This window comes from Hemibagrus wyckioides, linkage group LG23 (assembly GCF_019097595.1).
Source record: "Hemibagrus wyckioides isolate EC202008001 linkage group LG23, SWU_Hwy_1.0, whole genome shotgun sequence".
NCBI classification, from domain to species: Eukaryota; Metazoa; Chordata; class Actinopteri; order Siluriformes; family Bagridae; genus Hemibagrus; species Hemibagrus wyckioides.
Window position 1 is genome coordinate 18,685,017 of NC_080732.1, and position 27,744 is coordinate 18,712,760.

The 27,744-nt window shown below is 41.7% G+C and overlaps 1 protein-coding gene across 12 annotated transcripts in view; it reads right to left on the reverse strand.

Moving 5' to 3' along the window:
- Nucleotides 1-831: 831 nt before the first annotated feature.
- syngap1b (synaptic Ras GTPase activating protein 1b) overlaps nucleotides 832-27,744 on the reverse strand; it is a 124,547-nt gene continuing 97,634 nt past the window's right edge. For 2 of the 12 annotated variants that reach the window (XM_058376689.1, XM_058376688.1), the window contains exons 8-20: nucleotides 27,578-27,722; nucleotides 26,213-26,357; nucleotides 25,667-25,903; nucleotides 24,913-25,114; nucleotides 24,401-24,606; nucleotides 23,313-23,523; nucleotides 22,249-22,851; nucleotides 21,712-22,158; nucleotides 21,289-21,459; nucleotides 19,125-19,336; nucleotides 15,426-15,498; nucleotides 11,291-11,352; nucleotides 836-3,093 (exon numbers count right to left, since the gene is read on the reverse strand). In XM_058376689.1, the coding sequence (XP_058232672.1) occupies nucleotides 2,976-3,093; nucleotides 11,291-11,352; nucleotides 15,426-15,498; nucleotides 19,125-19,336; nucleotides 21,289-21,459; nucleotides 21,712-22,158; nucleotides 22,249-22,851; nucleotides 23,313-23,523; nucleotides 24,401-24,606; nucleotides 24,913-25,114; nucleotides 25,667-25,903; nucleotides 26,213-26,357; nucleotides 27,578-27,722 (2,832 nt within the window). In that variant the 3' untranslated portion in view covers nucleotides 836-2,975. Of the gene's footprint in view, nucleotides 8,383-11,290; nucleotides 11,353-15,425; nucleotides 15,499-19,124; nucleotides 19,337-21,288; nucleotides 21,460-21,711; nucleotides 22,159-22,248; nucleotides 22,852-23,312; nucleotides 23,524-24,400; nucleotides 24,607-24,912; nucleotides 25,115-25,666; nucleotides 25,904-26,212; nucleotides 26,358-27,577; nucleotides 27,723-27,744 lie in introns of all 12 variants that reach the window. The other 10 variants (XR_009203314.1, XM_058376684.1, XM_058376682.1 and 7 more) reach the window with 10 other exon arrangements.

Consider the following 27,744-nt stretch of genomic DNA (forward strand, 5'->3'; position numbering starts at 1 on the left):
GATTGTTTTTGCAATAAACTCTGTAGATGTCTAACAAAATAGAGAACATCCTTAATAAATTGATATTACTGAACTGTTCTAGTCACTCCATCAAGCCTATAACTGGAATTGGTGTGAGATCCATCTTACGGCAACTCGGATATACTGTACATCAAATGTTTTCACTCCTCAACTTTAGACACAAAAGAAGTTCAGGTGAGAGGATAAAGCTGTCAGCCAATCAGGAGAGAGAGAGAGAGAGAGCATCGAGTATAATCATATAATCAGTATAATTAAACACCAGAAACCAGGTAAGTAAATGTAATATTTAACGTATTATTAATATACACCGATCAGGCATAACATTATGACCACTGAGAGGTGAAGTGAATGAGACTGATGATCTCCTCATCATGGCACCTGTTAGTGGGTGGGATATATTAGGCAGCAAGTGAACATTTTGTGTGAGAAGCAGGAGAAATGGACAAGCGTAAGGATTTGAGCGAGTTTGACCAAGGGCCAAATTGTGATGGCTAGACCACTGGATCAGAGCATCTCCAAAACTGCAGCTCTTGTGGGGTGTTCCCGGTCTGCGGTGGTCAGTATCTATCAAAAGTGTTTGGCAATATTAGGCAGGTGGTCATAATATTATGCCTGGTTGGTGTATATTACTACACTGCATCAAAATGAAATAGTGGATAACATTGAGTGATGTGGCTTGTGTAGCAGAAATGTCGTCACTCGCTGGATGTGTGACATGAGATTTACTCATGTGACAGACAGATAGATGCTAGCTAGATAGATAGATAGATAGAAGGCAATACAGACTCCTTTACGTTATGTTGATAAGAATTTATTTGTATTCATCTTATTAATTTCATCTCTATGTTTCACCCACCCCCAAATATAAATACCTGCTTATTCAAAAAAAAAAAAATAATAATAATTATGATGATAATAATAATAATGATGGTAATGAACGCATTATTTTCAACAGCATTGAATAAACTAAAGGATGAGAATAGCAATCCCAATCATTATTACATTAATAATAATAATAATAATAATAATAATAATCATAATAATAATAATAATTACAATTCAATAACCAGAATATTAACATTCATAACAAATCCATAAACATTAGCAACACTCCAAATGGATCACTCTTTCCATTAATATATATATTTATATATATATATGTACAAAAAAAGAAGAAGAGAATTAAATCCCCAAATGTCTGCCCTTTTCATAAAAGATAATTTTTTTGGGGTGGGGCTTATGGCTTGTCAAGGAGAATGGATATGAATTTCTTATGGCTGACAAAAGTCAAATGAAGATTTAGCAGAAGGAGGCACATCATGGGAACTCCATCCATTTCCAGGGATTAAGGAGAAAAATAAATATAGATTTAAAAAAGAAAGAGAAGAAAACGCAGGGAAGGGAGAGATAGTGTCAGGTGTACAAAAGGTCAATAGAATAAAATGGGACGGTTAATATCTCCAGGGGTTTGACCTCATAAACGGATTCGTCTGCAGCTCAAGGCGAGCCTACGCACGCGCACACACACACACACACACACACACACACACACACACACTGGAGCACTGAAAACACCCAGCTGTAAGAATCAACAGCCATGAAGATGTAAATCAATCAGAAATATCGTTATATTCCGTATATAGATAATATATAGATATATACAAACATTGCTTTGTCACCTAGAAACTATTACAAAATGCCCCAGTCAATGAGAAAATGGGTGCAAGCTCGAGGTGTGTGGCAGCGTAATGGTGATGCATCATACGTCTCAGACTCCGTATGTTAAGTCTGTGCAAAAAAGTGCTTCCAAAGACACCTGCCTCGTAATTGCCGCTTCATTTTTTTCCGAAAACAAAAAAGAAAAAGAAGAAAAAGTTTCCTCCTTTCGGACAAAATACATTCTGTACAATGCATATATAAACAAATCGTATGTACACGGTCCATATAATATATACCCATACATCAGTATATACACAAACACTGTACACACACTGTATATACACACACATTCACCCACTGCACAACATTATTTCAACTGCAATACATACCTGCAATTGTTTAAAAAAACAAAACAAAACAAAAAGAAAGGAAGGAAGGAAGAAAAAAAAAATGTGTCCAGGCTGTCCTGCCGTGAAGTCCAGAAGAAAGTTAAGTCAAAGTGAAAGTTCTCTCTGAATCCGGTGAACCGTGGATAAACGACAGGCCGCGCTTCCACATCCGGGTTTTCCGGATCAGATACTTGGTAATTAAAAATAAAAAATCCGTCTGTTGCGTTTCAGAGGCAGATCACTGCGACGTGGGATGAGGTCAAAGAAGGGGAGCAGGTTAAGAATGACAAAAAAATCCAAAGGAACTTGCTTTTCGAACAGTTTTGTGTTTCCTTCTCTTCACGTCAAAGTCTAACTGAAGCGGATGAGATAGTGTGGCATTGGAAAAGAAAAGAAAAAAACAAACAATATGTGGCGTTTCTGTCCTCCACACGTGCGATCGGTTCGTTTCGCCGTTGTTTATTTATATGCATATTTAAATACCTCGGATGAAAAGACTCGCAAAGCGCAGAAGGAAAGAAAGAAAGCAAGAAAGAAAGAGAGAGAGAGCAGAATGAATCTGTAGATGTCATGTCCTAGAGAAACAGCACCTTTTTTTTTAAAACCCACATGGAAACGTCTCCTTCCCTGCATGTGGATGAGATGTTCACGTAGTTCTCGTGTAAAGCGTCTGTCAAGCATTGCTCAAATGTCTGAAGGAGAGACGCAGACATTCCTCGGACACACCTTCCCCATGTACGCGAGTCGGAAAAAGCCTCTCCGAGACGCCAGCGCTTTTGTGGCGGAAAGCTGTGAAAGGTCCTAGAGAAGAAAAGTCGGAATAGGAGCAGGAGATGGAGGGTACCTAGGTTGTCTTTGGGGGTCACCTGGGGCTCTTAGGTTTTCAGAGCCTCAGTTTCCTCTGTGTCAAGCGAGCGAGTCGCGAGACAGCGCCCTGGCGTTATAGCCGCGCCATCCCGGGGATGGTCCGAGCTGAGGCGTCCAATTAGATTCCAGATTGTCCTCCACAAAGCTGTGCGCTTGGCTGGTGGGAGAGAGACGGGATACAAAGAAAAAAAAAATAGGGATGCAGAAGGGGCGAAGAAATCACTGCTACTTCTTAGAGAAGAGATGGACCGACTACCCTGCGCTAAGCTGTGAAGCAGAATGTTTACCTGAGTCTCTTATTCCTGGAGCTGAGGTATATCACCGACCAGAGACCCTGTAGACCATGTTCCTTCAACAGTGTCTTTAAGGACGCCTTGTTTTTATTACTGAAATTTGAAAAACTTGCTAGCCGTAGATTACATAAAGGCTCTCGGGGAAACAGAAGGTAATCAGTCCATTCTCTTCTCTAGACTCAAAGTTAAGCTTTAGAGTTACAGTTCAAGATATTGACGCTTCTCTTATTGTGCAGTTCATCCGAACCCTCTTTCCATATTCGTTATATTAGTGCATCTATTTTTTTTTTTTTTTTTTTTTTTTTTTTTTTTTTTACAATCAACACGAATCGAGTGCTTCCAATCACAAGCATGAGTCCTATAAGGCCTAAAGGCTTACAACAAAATGAGTTACAAAAGACATTTCAAAGCCTGCTGCATCGGATAAGCCAGGTCTTGATTGTGACAGTATAAACATGTTTATCATGATAACATGAATAAAACGGACACGAGACATCGGAAAATAGCTGCAGACACGGATGTGACGTGATTGTGTACGGTGTAGAAGAATATAAGGTAGAGAATTGTTGTACGCTTGTGCGCATTCGTTAAGGTTCGTAATCATAGATCAGAGGTGCCAATATTTACGGTAGCTAGGGAGATCTTTGCTAAACTCTGCCAAGGTATTTCTAGTTGAATCAGTGCTCAGAGCAAATGCGAAATAAGCCAGTTCACCGAAGGGGAAAGGACGGAGGACAGGAAAGACGAGCGTTTGCTTTTGGAAGTGGTCACTTACATTGCAAAAGACTTTATCAAGGTCAAAACTGACCTCTGAACTCATGATCCTCAGCGTTGTGAGCCAACAAAAACCGAGAATTCTTTCACATCGGTTACAAATCTGCAGTAAATAAAGTTTCACCAGACTTTCATGCTGATGCTTGGTGTAGACCTGGAAAAAAACCGTAGCCGTTCCATCCATTGTCATACATTAAGGTTGATGTGTTTAGGACAGTGAGTATTGGCACCTCTGTATAATTACAGCTGAAAATGTTGAGCTCCTTCAAAAAAACCCTAATAAATTAAAGTTGAAACACGTCACTTATTAGTTCCCTGTGTCAAACCCTACAGCAGAGGGAGCAGTTATTAATAAAATACAAGAAAAAAAAAGCAAACAAGAGGGTCAGTCCCTCTGTTATTGGACTACTGTAGTGTTTTTGATATGAAGACATCCTGACAGAGACCACCTCACGAGGCATTCATGAAACACTGAACATTCAGGGGAGTAATGAACAACATGGCAAGACAAATGGACACCAAGGAGCTGGGGGTGAAGGGAGGGAAGGGTTTGGGTTAAGGTTAATGGGAGGCAGTGCTATGAGACACAGATATCTGACTGTTTTTTGTTTCTTAATCTTTAGCACCAGTTGATCACACACAGGTTCTGAGATTGAGAAGAGAAAAACATTGCACAAGTCCAGCAAGTCTACTGAGGCAGCTTCCTTCATTTCAAATTTCAAATCGAAGACCAAGAGTACTTCTCATTAAGCGTGATGTTTGGAAAAAAAAATAAAAATAAATAAAAAAAGGAAACCACTTCTTCTGCTTTCGAAAGAAAAAATGTTTCCCTGTTCCGGATCACAATATCGTCCAAGTCACTTTAACGTGAACGAGCGAGACGCGTGATGCGAAATGGGACCATGTTGTCGAGATCGTTATTCTGTTGCTTGTTTGAAAACCCTGTTGAAGGATGCAGAGAAGGCACTAAGGAAGCCAGACGACATGACAATACGAGCGGATCTGCTTCAGAAGGCCTTGAAAGCTGGCGTTTTCTGAACAGGTTTAGACCTTTTACCCACTTTGTTTTTTTTTTTTTTAGAGAATTATATGTCTTTTTGTTTCACACAGCACTCAAGAGGTCAGTTAACCGGCTGATTGTTTAAAAAAACAAACAAAAAAAAACTTAAATTCAGGAATTCAGATCATTCACAAGAGTCACCCACATTTGGTTCACTGGACACCACCATATGATGTCATTCCAGAGGAATATACGATGGAAAAGTCATTTTTTTACATTAGTCAAAAGGAAATTCGATCCATCCACCGGAAAGCCCTTTAGTAGTTTGGTGTGGATGGTATAAGGATGAGCGCCTCCCAATATAGATGTGCCTCATGCAGGAAAAACCGATGAAAAAGGGCAGAAGTAAGGGATGTTATCGATCTTCACTCGGATCGGCGTAGCGCCGTTAGAGACCTGCTCCCCCTCCTTCTAATCCGCTTCCCATGTTTGATGTTGTTGTGGTCCCGTTTGCCATAGAGGCTTTTTGGTTGGCGCACATCTCTCCGTTCCGGCCGAGGTGCGTATGAAGTGGGGAGTGGGCGGGAGAAGCTACTTTGGGGGACGGGCCTCCGTTCTGGGGCGGGTTGTCGGAGGAGATGTCCGAGGGAGAGACTCCAAAGGCAGGAGCGGCGCTCATTTCTCCTCCGCCAACACTCACACCGGGGTCTGGAGAACCCAGGGAGGGAAGCTGCTCTTCCTAGCAAGACAAAGAGAAAGAAAGAAGGGGGGGAGGGAGAGAAAATAGAGGAAAGAAAGGACACAAGGAGCGTTTGGAGGACAGAAAGTGGATGACGAAAAGATAGAAGGAGGAATGAAAACAAAAAAGGATAAAATGATGCAGAAGTTTCAGAGTCAAAGAAGACAGGAGGCGAGAGGGAAGAAGAGAAAAAGAAAAGAAGAGGGATGGACAGATAAGGTCACAAAGGGATGGGAAAAGTAGCGGGAAGGGAAAAAAGAGGAGTATGAGTTACACGGCCGAGGTATGGGAAACATCCATAAAAATGCTCCAGAAGGGAGAAATGAAAAGGCACATAGAAAGAGAGAAAAAACAGGAGAGAGAGAGAGATCGAGAGAGAAGGAGAGAAAGAGAGAAAAAGAGAGAGGGATGAGGGAGGGATTAAAAATCTGGGGTTGAAATACAAGGTCAGTCGAGCGGTTCCACTCCCCTCCTCTCCCAACGCTGCTCTGTGCAGACGAGACAGCAACGTCATGTGGTGCGATAAATATTACACTAAGACCAATGGCAAAGATTAAAAGCACTCGCTCACAGAGAAAATCTTAAACTCTAGATTTTGAAAAAATGGGGTTTAAAATCCAAAAATGTTGATGGTTTAGCTGTGCAATCGACTCCTCCACCCACTCAAGCATATTATACAGTAGGGGCCAAGGTTATAAGTCCACTAACAAGAACTGTTTTTAAAACAAACACTGTTAGTGATGCACTGGGCTCTTTGTTTTGGTCCAAGCTGAAACTAACACACACATCTCTGGAATAAAATACAGACTAGTTTATAAAATGCCAAATTAGATGCCAAATTAAATCCTGTGGTTTAGACCTCTTTTGGCCACAATACTATAATTTAGTACACTAAAAAAATGACTGGCGAGCCAGCCAGGAGTGAGGATACTCAATTTTGAGCCAAAAGTCAAAACTCAGCTCAAAGGTTATATCATAGATCGTAGTTAAATACACTGTGCTTCAGTTATATTAGATAATGGCCTAATTTGTATCAGTGTAGAGTGACCTTGGAGCCTTTAATTGCATATTATTATAAGTGTGCGGGTTGAACAAACTGACAAACAAACTCTGTATTTTTTATTTTTTTTTGTAATTTCCACAGGATCTTGTATGGCTAAATGTATATTTCACTCTGGATTTTACTGGATTTTTAAGTTAAGATTTACTCTGGTCATTTGGCATGTTTGGTTAGGTGTAATGAACCACTTTATTTTGTCTTGCTTTCCGTCTTGCCTACTTCAGGAGTTGTCATGATGCATCCGTAACTACTACTAATGCCTCTGAACTAAAACAAAAAACTTTTTTTTTTTTTTTTAATTCTGCTGGATGACTGAATCTGATGATATAGATTGGTGAGCCAGCCAGGAGTGAGAATATCTTATATGGAACTAAAGGGTTTTAAACTATACTTAGGTAAGGTTTGGTCTTGGCCTCTCTTTGGTCAGAGTGTACTTTGAGAGTTGCGGGTGGGAATGATGGAGTGAATTCTGGCACATTATGTCCAAAAGTTTGTGATGGATTGTTAAATGATTAGCAGTAACGTTGATTTTGTGGGTTTTGTTCATATGGGTAGCTTAGGTACTGTTAGACTACAGGTGTGTCATCAGATCTAACCACTTGTCCTGGTCATTTCTCAGCTTTTCATTTCTTACCCCTGCTTGTTGACTCTATGAAAACATGAGCGTGACCCATTTGATCTAGACGATGATTCTTATATAGCTTCAAATAGTGCAGTGAACTTTATAGAGTTACTATTAAAAACAAAAAGGAGTGCTGTTTCTTGGTAGTGGACTCAGACCTCTGGACACCGCTGTAATTGAGAAAGTACTGTTTAAGCTCCAGGGTCTGTTCAGATCTGTCTGGCCAGAGTGAATTACGTTTCAAATTTTCTGTAACAATATTACACCATACTACAGCTATATATTTTGATATAAAAAACGGAGAAACATTCGGAGCACAGTGACAACAGGAATTGGAAACTTTTGCACTTTTTAAGATTCATGTTTAATATTTGTACCAGACAGATGCTTTGTGTGTTTACTTAAATTTATGCTTAAGCATTTGAGGGTTTCTTTTATAGTAATATTTGAATATTTTTAGGTCATGTCCAGGCTTGTGAGATATTGGTTTTCTCTGATTTAGCAGTGCAGTCGGGAACTGCTTGTTGGCAGTGGCAACTGTGGGTTTTTAGAATAATACACAACAGCACATTTTCAACTTAATCATTTTAAAAATCAGATTTCGACATGGCAGATATTTTACTCTGTAACCCAATTGTGTAATGTTGTGTAGAGATGATTAAATCCTTATATCACACAAGCCTGATCATATCAATGTGTTACAAATCTATCATTAATAGCCTTTGCTATAAGACGTGGACAATCAAAAAATGTGATATCAATTTAAATCTTATTCTCTATGCTGGTAAAAAAAAAAGAAGAAGCGTGTGTGTAATATACATATTTTAATACAAAACATTGTATTTTGGCCTTATCCTCTATTCTTACCTACACAGGTGAAGCCCAAACCAGAGTTCATTTATTATATAAAACAAGTTTAGTGAGCGTGTCGTCAAGTTCGGTCCTTTCTCAGTGAGGTCTGGATTATGGCAGGTAAGAAAGGAAACATCTGAGTTAAAGGAGCTGATAAAGATCAACAACACTTGCAATCATCTTCAATCTCAAAGCTACAGTACATAAGAGTGTTTATTACAGGAGATAAACATGTCATAAGCATGAAAAGACTGGTCTGCGTGGTGTCGGAAATGGTCAGCATACTTATTCATGTTTATCGCAGGATGAAGAATGAGCGATCTTGTTTCAGTGAGTGTGTACGTGTCACACAGCGGTCAGATAAGCATATGGTCACTTGTAGAAATTTTGGAATTTGATCTTGAACTTCGTGGCACGACTTTTAGAATGAGGTTTTTTTTTTTGCTTTAATACACATTTTAAAATGATGCTCGATTTCAGACTATTACATTAGCAAGAAGCAAGTGTTGCTAACATAACCCAGTCTGAACGAAAGTGCAGCACTGATGTCAAATGACATTTTTAGGTATGCTTATATATATATTTTGTAACAGAATGAAACAATTTGTTTTCTCTTCTCAATCAGAACCTTTGACATGATGCTCGAGAATGGAAGGAATTGAGGCAAAATTCCACATGAGCCTGTGTGCAGGGAGCTACGGGTGACACTAACGACAAGGAGATGCTGGTTGATGAGGACAACAGGAGTGAAGGATGTATCTCTGTCAGAGCTCGATTAGTCATCAACTGGGATCCTAATTACAGCTCATACGAGGGTCATTAACTTTGGACAAATTGTGACCGAGGAGTCCACAGATGACATCTCCTGTGGCGAGCCGGAGTTCTCTGCTAGTTAGAAGTCAAATCTTTGGATATAATAGTCAGATATTAACATAAAGAAAAGGCTTGGAGACCTTTAAAGCATTTTCACAAACATAAAAATAAACACACAAACCCACATTTCTTTACCCCAATTTACACACATTCCCGGAATATGGAAAACTCCCATTTCCTCTCCAATTCAAAGCAAAGCAACAGCACAACACTTCCACCAACACAGCGTCGCTCGGACCACCGGACAACGAGTGCACAAGCTGTACGAACACGAACGCACACCAACGTCCACTCACACACATGCAATGCACATCATCGACCCGGTCCGGGCAGGATTGAGACGGATACGGAGATTTCCCAGAATTCCAATCATCTAGTTCAGAGAGTTGTGGTGAAGTAGATGACGGCGTGGTAATGAAACCTTTCCCACCCTGAATCATAGCACATGCCCTGTGTGTGTGTGTGTGTGTTTGTGTGTGTGTGTTTGTGTGTGTAGCAGTGGTGGAAAGCTAGCTTATATGTCTGCTAACTAGCATTTTATTTTATTTTCAGATTGTCATTTGTAGTTGTTCTGAATTTGGTTCATCGATAAAAATAAAAATAAAAAAGAGGACCCATAATTACAGTGGAAAAAAGAAGAAAACCAGTAAGACATGGAAAAGGTGAGCGCATTGAGGTAACCAACCAATCACAGGGTAGAGACAGGACCATAATAAAGGCACATGGAGGGAAGTGGGGATAAATGAAAGCAGCAGAAGAATGCTCAGGGATAAGCTGTAACCGTCCCTGCAAAGTAAATTAAAAGAAAGTTATATTGATCGAAACTCCACCCCTTTTTCTTACACCAGTGCTGACGGTCACAGTTCTTTTTGTCCCTCTGTTTTTCACCAGGTTACCACATGCACTTTAATGGACCCTTATAAAAGTATTTAAATATACAATAAACTTGTGTAAAGTCCAGTGGTCATTGATTTGATTGGATATCAGTCACCTCTTGGTTTATTTAAACCCCACCCCTTTTTAGGATGAGGTCTCCTCTCTTGACCATGTTACGGTCTGCACTGATAGAAAACATGACATTCATAACATAAATCAGGTCATTTCCATTACCGAATACTCTGTATACTTGGTCTAGCTCCACCCCCTTTTTCCAGTTATTGTTCTAATGGTCACCAAAATCGAACCAGACAGTTATTTCTACGACTAAAACAATCCTCATGCCGTCTTTATATTTAGTCCGACGCCAAACAGAGCCTGACACTGACTGTAAGTGTGGAGAGCCAGCCAGTTATGTAAAATCCATGTTAAATCCGGAGAATTAGAGGAGTTGATTTGATTGCATAACCCTTAAAACCAGACCATTTAATAGATTTGTTCCAACGCCACCGCTTTTCTACAATTACACCACTCTCCACTCGGCTATATGGGCACTTCGCGAAAATAGGGCTCTTATGTTTATGTGAATTTCAGTGAGCCAGCCAGTTCTTCTACCACGAAACAATCAATGCAACATCTTTAAATGTACTTACACAAATATGTGGCCCTTATAATACTGAAGATCGAATGCAACTCTTAAACATCTGATTCGAATATACAGTACTACACTGTTTTCTGCACCCTTTCCACCACTGACATGTATATTATCAGACTTGAGTGGGTGTGAAGAGTGTGTGTGTGTCGTCCATAAGAAGAAGAGAACAAGAGCATATGTGCATGCTATTGTGGACAGTAATGTCAGAAATGCACCCCACGAATGACAAAAGCATCTAAATGCAGTGGTCTGGACCCTGAAGGTTACAGCTGAATGAGATGGAATGGGAGACGTGAGCCTTCAGCGTGGATGCTGGAGATCTTCCGGACATCAGCACCGTGAAAGGTCGGAAAAATTCCTCTTTTTTTGTGGAGATATTAGGCGTATGTGGTAATTATTATGTGAGGTAATGTATCACTTCTAGCATATAAGAACGACTTTTTTTTAAAGCGTGAACTTTTTGTGAATGTATACTGGTGTATGACGACAATGGAGCACACACACACACACACACACACACACAGGTCAGGCGAGGTTGGTTGGTGTAGTTGGGTGGGTGGTTGGTAGGGTGGGTGGTTGGCGGGTGGCTCACACTCAGCTGCTTCATTACCTGTGCATTCGAGGAGGGACGGGCGCGAGACGGGGCTGCACTAGGATGGATTGCCGCCTCCCCTAAGAGAAATCACCGTATCTCATCAACACACCAGGAGAGGTGAGAGAGAGAGAGAGAAACAGCAGAGGAAAAGGTGTGTGTGTGTGTGTGTGTGTGTGTGTGTGTGTGTGTGTGATGGTGGGTGAGTAAAGGTTTAGGTGTGAATAGAGTAAAGAGGAGGAGGTACAGGATGTGAGGAATGTGTCTCCCGGTTTGGGTTCACACAAACACAAACACACACACATATATATATATATATATATACACATACACGTACAACACACATATTTCAGATAACACAAAAACACACACACACACACACAAACATAAAAATACTGACAAAGAGTAAAACATCTGCAGGAAAAAAAGAAAGACGTGTTCATTAACAAATAAAGTCAATGATCGTTCTGTGGTAGATTATCAGCCAGCATGCTGTAAAAGATGAACTCAAATTTAAAGTAAGGATAATACCAAGATCTACAGACTTAAACAGAAGTGAAGGGCCAAGCTACACACCTACAACGCATGCACAAAAGCACACGTGCATGCCATTCCTGTAGAGGTAGTCGAGGAAAAGAGAACCGGCGATCGACCATAAAAAAGCATGAAGAACAGAGACAAGTGGTTAAGAAAAGATCCATGGAATCAGCCAGGGCTGTAGGAGATATACATTATTTGTCACACTGGAATTGTGATGTCACTCTCACAAACATATAGATAAATTAAAAAACGCCTGTACACAATTTAGCCACTTGGATTCACAGAGCTAGTATTTCAAAGCTAGCATGGAAACACTGGCACATGCAGAGAAAAGCTGTAGCGCTCGATCACGTGTGTTTATGGAAATGACGATGGATGGTTGAAGGTTGCATTGGAAATTTTTGCTGATTCTCAGTGAGAACATGCGAAGGTCTCATCAAGATACACACTGGAGATTCTCTGGTGTATTTTTGCATCTAGAGATCCCATCCCTGCTTGAAAGTGCTGGTCTGGGTTTCATGTGGTCTGCATGATGTGGTGTGACGCTATCACTTCATTCCTCATGTTACCTCCTGTTTCTGTTCCTCACTTTCATTAAGATATGCTACTGCTGGCAGACTGTGAGAACATCAGTGCATGGACAGCTTCTTATAAGAGAGCACCTCCTTGTTTGCAGGTACAATCCTGCATGATGAAATGGCATGTATCCCAAAAGCACTATTCTTCACGGATTGAGTGTTGGTACCAAAAGACAATAATGTGAAAGCAACTGCAACCTGCATTAATCAATCCCTACCCCCTAAGACTTTAAGAAAAGAAGTGGACTCAAGTGCCTATAGACGTTTGGTGGACATCTCGTAACAGCTCATCAACTGAAATTAAATCCCAGAAAGACTGAGACAGGGGAATTCTTGGATCACAAGCAATCTTGGGGTAGTTCTGGACACAGAGGTTCCTTGTCTTCTGAAAAATGATCTACTGGAACCTACTGCTGGTAGTTCTCCCCCCTGAAACTGATCTCCCACCTGTTCTCCCACGTTACTCTACTGCTAGTTTCCTTTCATCTGGTTAAATTTTCATCTATAGTGTTTAGCAGATGCCTTTATCCAGAACTTACACGCATCTTATTTTACACAAATGAACAGATGAGGGTTAGGGGCTTTGCTCAAGGATCCAGGGGTACCAGCTTGGCAGTGGTGGGACTTGAGCACACAACCTTCAGGTCCATGGTCTAAGCTTCTAGCCACTGAGTTACCACTTAAAATAATTGTGCTTGCCTACAAAGGCAAAACAAACCTCAGCTACCTGAAGCAAAACTAGTTCTTAACCATGTCCCCTTCAAACCCTTTAAGCAATTTGCTCAACACCTTGGATTTTTACCTTTGGTAATAGTACCCTCCCCAAAGGGCAACTGCTTCAACTGCAAGGAGCCTTTAGATAAGCCTTCATACTACCCCTACAGAGGTCTGACCCTGAAGACTGCTAGGCATATTCACCTGTGACCTATTACACAGTCCTGACTTGCTGTATAAATCTTGGCCTTGAAACTGAATCATCCTCGTCCAGTGTTTTCCCAACCTAACTCAGGCTTTTAGCCATTTACCTGTTTACTTTTACCTGGTTACTCGCCAGTAACACCAAATTATGGACCCAACAGTGTCTTTAGGAACATCTGCCTGTCCTGGGCTTCCACATCCTCAAGTTTCTCCATGGACAATTTATTTATCTGTCTATTTATGCAAAATCCAAGTGGCCAGTCGTTGTTGTTATGGCATCTCTTTTAGTCCTGCGTTAAGATCAAAATCAAAATCAGTGCATTTAGTATACTGAATAAATTCTATTTCGTTCTACCTGTCATTAAGTAAGTGTGAATAATTTCAAGAGAACTGATTATTAGCCTGTTTACGGCATTATGTGGGATGCAGAAATATGTTTACTTTAGACTTATCTGACAATTATTGTTGAGGGATTAGCAAAGAATAGTCCAGAGCTTTCCATAAATGATATAAAGCACATTATGCCTGGATTCCTGGTCTCGTTTGGTGGATTAAACAAAACATTAGGTCTAAATGTCTCCTTAGAGGATGTCTTGAAGGATGGCGAGGTAAAATCAAACATGAACAAAATGGGTTTTTTTAATCATGTAGGCTCTTCATGTCTTCATCTTCCTCCGACCGAGATCTCGCCCGTGCTTCGCTGCACGCCTTCTTTCCCTTTGACTCTGGATAAGCCTCTGCTGCAGCTAATCCCTCGCTCTTGTGGGAAAGATTCTCAGCTGAATGGTGAAACAGCAGGAGCGCTAGACTGCATCACTGCCTGCAGAACCAGGATTCTGCCTGTTCACCCTGCGGCTGCTTCTGAGAACAGACTAGAGGTTTTATTCTTCAAGGCAACGATCTGATTTCATCTCACCACCACACCAGGTGGTTTATTTCTAACATAACCAACCACTGAGCTTAATTAAGAACCCTGAGTTTGTGTATTACAGGGTGAGATGTAATAGGACCAGGCTGTGGATCTATTTCCCTTCTGGTACTGAGGCCAATAAAATGTCCATTTCTCAGGATGTAAGGAAGATATATACAAGACAAGCTTTGGTGGAAGATGGGGGTTAACCAATGAGAAGATGACTGGAGAAGCTCAGAAAGATAAAGCGGTAAAGGATTGACACTCGGAGGTTTGCCCTGTATCCTGAAGAGGAAATTAATCTAAACACTGATGTGGCTAACAATGTCATGGTTAAATCCTGCTCTCCTCACTAGTGTTTAACTGTGGAGTCACAGTTACCTGCCTTGTAGCTCCGCCCTCTTTGGGGCAGTGGTATCTCACGTGGTTAAGGCTCTGGGTTGTTGATTGTGGTTCAAGCCCCACTGTTGGGCAATTGAGCAAAGCCCTTAACCCTCTCTGCTCCATGGGCACTGCATCATAGCTGTGCCTGCGCTCTGACCCCACTTTCCTTAGCTGGAATATGAGAAGATAAGAATTCCACTCTGTTGTAATGTATGTGTGGCGATAATAAAGGCTTCTCTGTGCAAGCAATGAGTGCACTAAGTGTCCAACACTTGGATTTTTTGGTTGAATAAGTGCATCTTCTTCTTGTTGGAGTTTTCAGTGTAAACTCACTATTTATACTACACTATCTACGGCATAGTGCAGAAGTATGCGATTTAGGACGTACCCACTGTTCCCTTATTGCATGGTTAGCCAGAACCTTTGTTCCGACTCTTCCCATTGTGCCGCACGCTGCCTCAAAATGCCAAAGCAACTCATTTCATAGATTCAGAATCGAATTTGTGCATGAACATGAGTCGACAGCGCTGACACTGAATCCAGCCATGACACGACCCATATGCAAAGCAGGTAACGGGTTCCACTGCTGAGGATGCAAATAATTAGCGTTGTCAGGCAAATGAACTGACGGGCAGCGCAAAACCGACACGGAGACAAAACAGAGGCACTGACACACAGACGGTAGACCAGAACTGGACAGAGCGGAGGAAATAAGCGTAAGAGAGAGAAGACAGGGAGAGAAGAGAGAGAGAGAGAGAGAGAGAGGGAGAGAGAGAGAGAGAGAGAGAGAGAGAGAGAGAGAGAACAAAACAAAAGCACTGACCTGATCTCCAAACATCCTGGCTTTGTGCTCTGATGCTACCCCTACCCTCAGCTCGTCCTCCACTGCCATCAGTCTTCACGTGACAGAGGAAAAAAGACAGAAAGAGAGAGAGAGAGAGAGATAGAGAGAGAGAGAGAGATGGGAAATTACTTCTAATAATACACATCATGAATATCGCAAGTGCGTGAAAGAATTCTCCCTCATCTTCTTTTCTGTAAGAATCGCGCAAATCCCGTCAATTAGCTTCCAAAATTCCCTGGGGAATAACCGACATCAGTAAACTGGACTGCCTTTAGATCTTCATCATCACATCATCATTTTAATCCTGAAATATCTTACATTCTGATGTTCTTTATTTATTTGAATTAGATCCAGATACTGTCATTTTGTTTTTATTATAAAACACAAACTCAAACACATACACACATGATTAAAAATCCAGACATCTTTTATTATTTCCATCCTAGAATATATTGAGTAAAATGAAATACGAGCAATAAAACATGGCAGATGTGATATAAAGAAAAGAGAGTGACGTACAACTCAGTAGCGACTGGAATTTTATACATCTGGAGGACATTCTCAGAAAATCTAGAAGTTCCTCTGAGCAAGAAGTGTTAGGAGAAGCTACAAAGCGTCAGTCATCCAACGAACCTTTTGATCAACTCCTGCAGCATTCAGAACAATTGGCTCGGTGATACTCGGAGGAGCCTGACATTTTTCCGAACAACGCAGATTTTCCCACAGATTTGTTCCGAGATGCGGCATGTGACATCATCGCGACACACATTCAGCCAAATCCCTGCTGCATGCATGTGTGTGGAAGACGAGTACATCTCTCCGAGGAGATTAAAAGAAGAATCCTGTGCTTCACCAATTCAAGAACCATTTTCTTTCGGAAAGTGTATCAGGTACCAAGAGCCAAATGATAAACGGGTTCTAGATATTGTAAGAAACTACAGGCTGCCTCATCAATTCAGTTTATCTGTATGGTATTTTTACATTGGCTTAAAGCAGCCTTACTAAACATTTACAACTCTTAATCCAATCAATTATTAGTATGAGAGCGGCAGCTAGACATCAAGGACCATTGCTGAACAAAGGGTATACGTGACCGTGATTACTATTTAGTATCGCCCGACCATTTTGGTGATAACACCTATAACAATACCTAGCCAAGGTGTATGTGACCGTAATGACCATTTAAGGACATCCAGCTAGACGACAGTATCTCCTGGCCGTTTGGGCGATACTCAGTTCTTACACTAATTTACATTGAAAGTGAAACTCATTTAAATTACACACGGGAAAAACACTGTATAAAATGTTTGAGCGTTCTTTCTGACTCTGATGAACCCAAAGTACTTCATGTATTTTGTCACTGCTACACTGCAATAAACTTAAGATCTTCGACGCCCTCATCGTTTTATTTTTCTTACAATATTAAGAAGAAAATAATGAGGTTATGTAAATAGATGCACTTAACCTGATAGACACTTTACAAACAAACTGAGTTGTTTAGTGGTTTGCTGGATGATTAAGAGCTGGAAGTTTTCAAAATGGGAAACTACTGACATGACAACACAACACAAAACCTTCACGAGCTCAGAAACCATGTGTTTGTGTGTAGGAAAGATGATCGAGATGATCAAGATGATGAAATGCACAAGGGACAAATAATGAAATCACAAAAAACTGGATTCAATAAGACAATATGATTGGTCATTTTTTATTCTGTTAAAAAACATAACGTTTAGAAAAACAGCAATGAAAAAGGGAAAAAAAATAAAATATCAAGAGACAAACAGTTCCAGGTGATAAAGACAGAGACAATGAGAAGACGTGGGACATCAGGTGGAACGGCACAAAGACACAATATGCATCATGATGGACAAATCTTCCAACGAAAACTGTTTACTGAGTTGAAATGTTTATAGAATTATCTCAAAATGAAGCAAGGAGAAATGACTTAGAAAGGTTTCGGTACACAATTCTATCATGATCCGATCACACTAATTATTTAAGGGAATAAATGAAATAATTCACAATCTCTTGAGAAATATTGTGTAAAAAATGGATGAGAATTTATCACAATATCCGTATAGATTGTTATATCCCATCGCTCAGCCCTAGGCAGAGGTTTTTATTTGAACTGGTCTGAGAAATCCTTGTGTTACATTACAAATAAACAGATAAAAGGCAATACACTGAAAAAATATCTGTTTAATTTTTATAAATTAATATTTTGGAAATTCTGTAATTCTACATGTTCCAGACAACAGTATACACCGATCAGGTATAACATTATGAGCAGTGAGAGGTGAAGTGGATAAGACTGATGATCTCCTCATCATGGCACCTGTTAGTGGGTGGGATATATTAGGCAGCAAGTCAACATTTTGTCCACACGGTTGATGTTAGAAGCAGGAAAAATGGACAAGTGTAAGGATTTGAGCGAGTTTGACCAAAAGGGCCAAATTGTGATGGCTAGACCACTGGATCAGAGCATCTCCAAAACTCCAGCTCTTGTGGGGTGTTCCCGGTCTGCAGTGGTCAGTATCTATCAAAAGTATCCTTTAAGTCCTGTAAGTTGCAAGGTGGGGCCCATGGAGGCTCATGGACTTGACGGATCTGCTGCTAAAATCTTGGTGCCAGATACCACAGCACACCTTCAGGGATCTAGTGGAGTCCATGCCTCAATGGGTCAGGGGTGTTTTGGCAGCAAAAGATGGGCCAACACAATATTAGGCAGGTGGTCATAATGTTATGCCTGATTGGTATATTTACTATACAGTGGACTAATTAAATCGATCATATTAATCAATCTAAGCTGTTGTATAAATAACACACTATAATTCAACAATTCATTTCTTCACCAAATAAGCAAAATAAGCATTTCATACTAAATGACTTAAATACTATCATCTCTATGTTTTATGATTTATAATGTATGTCATTGTTTACAATTAATATCTGTTTTAAAGAAGTAATATCTGTATGTCTGTGTCGCAGTGCAGCGCTGTTCTGAGGATAAACATTTACAGATTGAAACATGAAGCAGGAAATGATAACCGCGTGCAATGAAAGTTATGCCATAAGACAACATGATGATTTCAAACCATTATTTCATGATCCAGATGAGAACATAAACAGCTGGAAAGTGGAATAAATCAGGTCACTTTAGAACTTTAGCTTTAACCGGCGATGATTTACCGCATTAATTAACATTTATAAACTTTATCCTACACCGTCGACAAAGTTAACTACAAATGGACAAAAAGTACAAATGTGTTGTTCTGTCCTGCTTCATGATGATTCCTCCATGTGAGATGAAGGTTCATCAGGTGTGCTAGTTTTGTTTGCTTGATCTTTTCAGCAGATTGTTACTAATGAAGCGGTGAACACTTTTTTGCTACTGATTTTCTTTTCGTCTGAGTAAACAGTATGTAGCTGCTACATTTCTTCAACTATTGCTCCCAAGATCATCGTCGGCAGAAACAATCCGCAGACAATGTGCTGCATCAAGGTAAAACTCCAGCTAAACGTTGTCTTTTTGTAATAAGAACATGAGACAAACCTGATCTTTATTTATTTACCTGTAGTTTGTACTCTTATTGCTACTGCTAGCGGAAACTCCTAAACCTGAGTTAGTGGAAATGATCCGTACCTGCCTCTCGATTCATATCTTTTTTGTATTACCTGTCGATTATTCCTTTAATCTGGGAGTCCTTCTCCATCTGCTGCTGCCTCAGCCTCCTCTCGCTGTCCTCCAGCCGGCTCTGATACTGCAGCAGGATCTTGTTGGTCTGCTGCTCCTGAGTGATTAGCCTCCGCTCGTACTCCTCCAGCTTGCGGTGGGACATCATCAGACGCTCCTTCAGGGAATGGATCTCCTCCTCGTACTCCCGTACCTGCATCAGATGCAAATCATGAAGAGTTTTAGTTATTAGGTAGATTTTGCCTTTTAGTATTTTGGACTGTTTAAACTTTACAGGCTCATGAAAGCTAAAGTGAAACTTTAACGTGCTAATACGGTTGCTAATACGGTTGGTTGTATGCCAGTTTTTTTTTTGGATCATATGATTTAAATAATTAATAAAAACTGAGAGGAAAAACATCATCAACCAAAACGTATGATAAAAACTTGTTTAAGATTCATTGAGTAAATTAGCCGAGTTTAGGGGTCCAAGTGTAACAGAGGCCAGTGGTAGGTGCTGTGCAGGTAAACCTCACTCCCCTGATCTCAAGAGGTGAACTAGCGACTGACGCTAGAGGCTGCTGTCTTTAGCCTCCTTCTTAGCGCGCCCGCCTCCCATGCTGGAGACCCGCATTCGAGACCCACTTGGAGGGGGTGTGAGTAGGACCCATGGGGGTTACATTGGTGCCGTGACCCGAATGGGAGTAAGGTTTAGGGGGGTGAGTGTAACAGAGGACAGCGGTAGGTGCTCTGCAGGTAAACCTCACTCCCCTGATCTTAAGAGGTGAACTAGCGACTGACGCTAGAGGCTTGCAGTCTTTAGCCTCCTTGTTAGAGCGCCCACCTCCCATGCTGGAGACCCAGGTTTGAGACCCGCTTGGAGCAGGTGCGAGTAGGACTGACTGCTAAACTCTATTGTTCTGATTGATCATATTTAGCCTCTTATGCTGTTCTATGTTTGTAAAGAAAGTTTTTCTTTCCACAGATGGTGTTTAAGTTCTTTACACTACATGTCTGAGTGTACATCTGCTCATTAGCGCTATAACCAAGTCATTTGATCGGGGTGTAGATATCTGCTAGTGGGTGAAGAATAAACACCTGCACCACAGTGATGTAATGCAGTTTCCTCCTCAAGTTTATTTACTCCAAAAGACCGTTCAGGTTCATTTCATTCATCTGTCACTTAAATAATTCATAGATGAGCCACAGCACCATCTGTTGTAGAGGTGATGAACATAACAGCATTTCCTGAGCACCTGTCCCAGGCATTAAGGAGCTTTAAGAAAGGATAGAAAACATCTGCCATCATCTCTCTCTTTCTCTCTCACTCTCTCTCTCTCTCTAATGGCATACAGGAAATCAATTAACAAAGTCAGAATTATCATCCTGAAGCAGTCAATGCTTAGAAAATTCATCAACACCTTCTGATCAATCTAAGCAATTCTGAATGACTTCTTAGTTTCTTTTTGTTCAATCAACCAGATTTCACAAACAGATTTCAACAGGAAATCACTGACTGTGATGTTCCATGTTCCAAATGTTTCGCAGTTTATCATAGCAAACTTAATGAAGTGTATGTTTTGAGCTGTGTGTGTGTGTGTGTGTGTGTGTGTGTGTGTGTGTATAATATTTCAGGCTGGTCAAAGCTTGCTAAACAGTCTCAGCCCGGTAGTTTCGGCTCTTGGGAGAATTTAAATTGCAGGCAGATGGAGACTGGTGTCTAACTATAGCACTGATACATATGGCACGCTGACGGCTTAGCGTTAGCCAGCATCTGCTCTCTCACACCGAGCCAGCTAAATAACCTGAGTTAGCTAAAGTTCTGCTCCTGCTATTTATCTCAGCAATAGTAAAAGTGTGGACACCGACAAATCCAAATCCACTTAGCTAGAAACTGTAGCTGAAATTGCTAATTCGGTTATGTCAGGGTGAAGCTGACGTTATATGATGATAAACATTTCACCAGAAGAGCTTTTCTTTACTACATACATGCTCCACAATCTAGCAGAACACCTTCCTGTAAGAGCGGAGCTTATTATAGGAATGAAAAGTTCAGCTGATGTTCAGGTGTGCACATACTTTAAGGCTTTGGTATAACACTGTTACTGTTTATTATCGAATGTGTTTCCTTGTTGCTCCTGGTGCAGTAACGTGAGAGAAACATACCCGGTCTAAACGAGACTCGTCCATGCTTTTGGAGTACTCCTTAAGTTTAAAATCTTCTCTCTCGATGCGTGAGCTCTCGATGTCAGCGGAAAGATGTGGCATGTTGGACACCCAGGCGACTGTTCTTTCTGAGGCAGGGGTGGGCGGGTTCAGAGTGTTGGGGGATGAGCCCTGAAAACAGGATGAAAATTTTAGAAAAAGCTGATGTGCTTAAATAAATAAGTTTAATTGTTATTACAATTCTTTTTTGTTTTATGGGACTTGTATTTTGCCAGAGTGTGAATACAAATGAATATTTGTGCTGGTTCTCAATTGCACATTATATTCTTTTCCTGTTTTTAATGAACTGTAAATAATGTTTAAACAATACCCCAGACTTAATTTCACATAATGATGTTTATTTTGTGTAAACCTGCTGAGCACCTGTTTGCTGATGGAAGGCTTGAGTAAGTGCTGCTGCGAGTGTTGTCGCTCCTTGTGCAACTGCTGCGTTGACTGTGGTGTTCCCCCCTGAGAACCTTGAGATCCCTGGCTCTCACGGGTGGAGCTGTGCTGATGAGGAAGGCCGGGGGCGGTGTTATCCTTGACGGACAGCTGCTGCCGTGGGCCCTGCTGCCTGCCACCGAAGCCCGACTCAGGAGACTGGAGCAGGTTTCCGCTCTGAGGCCTGGTCTTGCTGGGGGGCGTGGCACCGGCGGCTGAGCTCACAGAGAGCTGATGGGAGGTTTGAGACTTCATGCGCTGTGTGGGAGGCGGAGCCATGGAGCTCTGACGGACAGGCTGGACAGTGGTGGGAGGTGAGGCGAGCGAGGAATGAGATGTACCTGTCTGTGAGGCCATGCCCATCATCTGCTGCTGCTGGAGGTTTTCCTGACATGTGAGCAAGAGAGGAGCAATTAACTGAAACTGCAAACTATTCTTTTGGCAATTTCTCTTTAGAATAAAGAAACAAAGTCGTACCTGCATGTGCATAGAGAGTTGCCGTCGGGCGTAATCTCCCCGGCTGTATTCGTCGCTGTAGCTGTGGGAGTGGACGATGCTGGGCTGGCCAAGGTGTGGTCCAGGTCTGAGCGTGGAGAGGTCTTCGCTTCGGGAGAAGGCGCCGCGGGCAAACTGTGGCAAGTACGCAGGATGTGAGGAGTCTGGCTCTGGGGCCAGCAGGAGGGGTGGAGGCACCTGAGCACGGCTGTGCTGGCGCTGGAGTTGAGGACCGTCTGCGGCCATGTGGAACAGAGGGTTCTGGAAGGAGAGTGGGTAGCGGAGTGCGGCGGCCTGCTGCTGCTGCTGCTGGGACAGCGAGTCGGTGGCAGTCCCCGTCTGGCTCAGCTGGCTTAGTCGCAGGCCGCCGGACACGCTGGATCCACCCGAGCCGGCCGACATCCGCCCTCCACCGGCACGCAGCTGACCTCCAAGGCCTCCTCCAGCACCACCAAGGCCACCGAACCCGGCAAGTGAGGCCTGGGGAGAGTTGAGCATGTCCCCCACAGACTGCAGGTTAGAGACGCTGTTCATTCTTGAGTCCTGGAGGTCCATCATAGAAATATTTTCATTAACGCTCAGAACCTATAGGGGGGGGGAGAACGCTGCAGTTACCTGCTCTTTTAAAAGTGCGCTACAAAATCTCAACTTATTTATCTACATTTTGCCGCAACTAGTTCGATTCGGATAAATCCAAAAATCCAAAACACACCACGTGTAGAATGTCACGTTTGTATGTATTAACAGCACCCACATCATCGTGTTGCCCTCTTTCGCCATGCTTGGGTGGCATTTTGAACCATGCAGTAAGCAGGCCTGTAGCGCTTCATCTTCCCACCGGATCAAAAGGAACCCAAAGTCCCTCAGCAAAGATGGAGAGGGGGGAAAGGTGTGCTGATGAGCAAGCTGCCATTCAAATGAGATTTTGAACCAAACAGCTTTCACTTTCACCACAGTAAAGCATTACTTATTGACTTAATGGCCCATTATCGTATGACTTGCCCCTCCACCCGTTCAGGTCAGCTATATTTACCTTGCAAGCTTACCTTTGGGTCTGGGTCGGTGATATCGGAGCTGCTCGTACAGTATGCAGGACTGGATCGGGCCAGCGGGGGACGGGTGACATAGAAAACATCTTTAGAAGAAGCCCGATGCGGATGATCCCTATCAACATAACCACCCATTCCACCTCGTGATGGAGGAACACCGCTGGACATGGCAGAGGTTGGGGAAGGCAAGCGAGTGATATCTATGGAACTACAGAGATATTGAACCAAAATTATTCTTAAAAGCTGAGTATTATGATGGAAGTGTAGATGAAACCTACATTGCTAAATTAACTTCTTTTATCTTATTAAGTGTGGTTTAGTTATAGGGTTTATTTAGATTCTTTTTTGGGATTCTTTTTTGTATGAAACCATGCCTCTGGTATATCCTTGGCACTGGTCTTCTGCATAGCCACTGATTCGAGATATAGCATTATGTCCTGGTGTGACCCCATGCTAAGCCACCCCTCCACCAGCTACATAGACAAAGATAACCCAAACCCTACACAGTCTAACACTATCCTTAACCCTACCCCTAACCCTTTCCTAAACTGTCTCTTGTTTCAACGCTACATCATGTTGCAATCAACAGCCCATACTGTAAAATGCAACATGACATATAGATAACTTAGGCCTGAATGTTCTTTATTGAAATCGCCTACATGCACTTGAGCTATTTCTAGTTGACCTTGTTGCATCATCTAAATCTCCTTGTTGTATCATCATGTTCCATTTAGAGCTTAACCTGGAGCATCAACACTAGACCAGATTTTGACAGGAGATAGTGCCCGGTCCTGGCTACATACTGTGTGTGTCTCTGTGAGCTAAGTTCCTGAAGAACCAGAGGTTAATATTACCAAACCTCTCGAATACCATCACCCACTGACATGAAGCTTTATTCCAAGAGAACACTCCATTTTTGATGTTTGACAGTGATACTCTTTGGTCTCTATCACCTCTGATTCTGATAATATGGAGGTATTCCTATGGACCAAACTGGGAGTTTGGTAGCCTGATTTTTACAGCTTAAAGCTAAACACTTCTGAACTTCAGTAGCTGACTCTAAATATGGCTCTTTGAGTTGTTACCTGTTCAGGTCCCTCGTCATTAGGTTCTGAAACTCAGAGGAGATTCCCCTGTTGAAGCTGGGTCGAGAGAGTAACCGGTCCGTCTGTCTTTCAGGAGGCTGTCTGTCTGTCTGGTGACTGGGCTGCCTTTGAAGATGCGGATTGCGAAGGGCCATGCTGATGTCATTCAGGAGGCGGGGTAATGGTCCGAGTTTGATAATGGCATCCTTAAGGCAAAACAAATTACAACAAAGAAAGGAACCTAACTAAAAATACTAAAATAATCAGAAATTGCATAACTTGTCTCCAAACTTTCATTGCCTTTTATCACTTCCAATCAACCAGGCAGCTCTCATCTTTCATACACCACAAACTAAACTAAAGAGGGCAAAAGAGCTTGCCACCCCTCTCTCCCAGTGAGCACACTGAATTTTTTTGCTCTCCCAGTCACAGATGGCTATTGTATCATGAGGGTTTGAATGCTAAAATCCCTGGACAATAGGGCTAACGCTTTTATAACAGGTTGTACATACCTTACTGAGCTGAGCCATGACCTCCCACAGGAGGCTGTGCAGGACCGAAAGCTCTCTTCCCAGATCAATGTATCCCTCAAAAGCCCCGGCATTGCTTATGCTGTCCAAATTGGAGATCTCATACAGGAACTGTTGCATGGAGCCCCACTCCATCTCCAAGAACTCATTCATGAAGCACATATACTCCTCCTTACTGCCAAACCTTAAAGGAACACCATGTCATCCATACCATTATCATCATCATAATCAGCTTTTTCAACACCCTATAGCAACAGTTTGCACACCCTTATGATAAACTAAAGAAGACATTGAAAGCACCAAGACGTTGTGTGTTTAGTTAGAAAAGGTCATGGCAAAATGTTTGCAGGATATGCCTACATTTAACCTTGAAATTCTATGCTTTGTACATAAATAAGCGTTTCCTTTCAATGATTAAAAACAAAGGGGATACAAACTTGTGCATACCATACATCTAGGCATTTTGTTTTCACAGTACATATATAAGTATTATATATTAAACAGCATGACAGATTTAGCAATGCTATGCTAGTGAAGCATGGCACTTTAGGACCACCTCTACACATATTAATAGCAATGAAAATGTACACTGGTTGGTTGGTATCTACTTTTCTAGAAACTGAAGTTCTCTGTTAAAGAACTGAGAAGCAGTGGTAGTCCATATGGTCTGAGTTGAAACACACATGCAAATAAAACTAAACCTGAAGTTTTGGTACAGCAAATCGCCGGGACTGACTTGGAGAAGTTAGCGAGGTTCTGCAGCACTTTGGCTATGAGGGTGAGTGTGCGTGATGTCTGCTCATCCGGGTATTCCTGGGTGAGGTTGAATAAGGATGGGGACATGACGGCTGGACAAAGGAAGCGCAGGAATAGTGAGCCACTGATCAGGCGGTCAGCAATGTCCTCCCTCCCCCTCTCCGCACAGCGAACTCGCCATGATGCAAAGACCTCCTTCAGCTCTCGTGGAAAAACACTAGGAGATACAGAACATTTACAATCAAAGAACTTCCGTATAATCTTTTAGACGCTTTCTGACCTACATTATGGCCTTTCTACTCTTGTATACCTTTGTGTTTTGCATTTTGACAGTAACAGACCACCATAGGTATAAATCCGTATTATTGTATATATATCGTATTGTATAAAAGTACAGATATTTGGAGTACTATACACAGTGTTACCCCCCTAATGCTAACATTTTTGATCAAGCATTTCCTTATCCCTGAGAATTATCATAGAATTATCATAAGTAACCATGCAGACATGAACAGTGACAACTAACCAATGTGAGTTGACGATTTTGCAGAGAGCAAGCTCACAACACATGCGAAGATTCGCCTGATGGTCCAGTAGAACTGAAGGTGGAGTCCTCATGGGATCAACCTCACAGTTCTCCTCTGACTCATACAGCGCTCGGATGAAGTCACCTACACACAAGCAAACAGCAGTTCTGTAAAAGTGACACTAAAAACACCAATCAATCCAACTGATCCTCAGTGCATGTCAATGCACATCAAATCAATACGACCTTCAGTCTGAGCTGTACATTGGGACTGGGATCCCAATAAGAAGTTGTCTGCATGGGACATTTTTATTCTCATGCAAGCTGGTGTGTCATCAGAAACAATAATCATGGGACGAAGAGAGATGAATTAAAATCATACTAAGTGCTACTTAAATTTTACTTGTTTTACAGTTTTTTATATTTTACTGACCATTTCCTATTTTCTACCGGCTCATCCAAAATACACTGAAATTCACTGTTACAGAAATCCTGCAATCAGATTTAAAGTGAATTGAGTATTGGTGGAAATCACTGGGCACAGTCAGTGTCTGTGGGAGTGGTCAAGTCTGGTCACAGTGCCTCTAGGAATGGTCAAGTCTGGTCACAGTGCCTCTAGGAGTGGTCAAGTCTGGTCACAGTGTCTGTGGGAGCAGACAGGTTTAATAACAGTTTCTACAGGAGAGGTCAATTATGGGAGCAGTTGAGTTTGGTCATAATTGATACTAGAAAGGACGTTTGGTCATAGTTTCTATAGGACTGGTCAGGTTCGGTCATAGTGTCTGAGGGAGTGGAGGAGTTTGGTCAAAGTTAAAAGTTTCTGCAGCAGAGCAAGAGCGGCAGGTTCTGGTCACAGTTTGCGTGGGAGAAGTTGAGTTTGGTCAAAGAGTCTGTGGGAGAGGTTGAGTTCTATCCAAGTGTCTGCAGGAGTGGTCAAGTTTGGTCACAGTTTCTAAGGAAGTGGTTGGGTTCAGTCACAGTTTCTGTAGGAGCAGTAGAGTTTGGTCACAGTTTCTGCAGAACTGATCAACTTTGCTCACAGTTTTAGTGTGAATGGCTGAGTTGATAAAAGATTCCAAAGGTGTAGTCAGGTTTGGTCACAGTTTCTGTGGAAATGGTTGAGTTTGGTCACAGTTTCTGCAGGTGTGGTCAAGTTTGGTCAGTTTCTATAAAAGTTGAGTTTGGTCACAGTTTCTGTGACATTGGTTGAGTCCCAGTTTCTTCAGGTGTTGTTGAGAGCAGTCAAAATTTTTGTGACAGCAGTCAAGTTTACTCACATGATTCTTTTGGAAATACAAAACAAAAATCAGTCCTGTGCACAGCTCTACATTTAAAATTAAAAAAACATTACATAAAAATTATCACCTAAAGCATCCTTGAGGTACTTATGTCCGATGAGTTTGAGGTACTCTTCTATAGCTTTGGTGGCTAAAGTGTTCTCTCGGAATATAAGGTGCTCTCGGTCGATGAATCGGTCTACCTCACACATCGCCATGTCTGAAAGAAAGTCCTTAAACACAGAAAAGACGAAA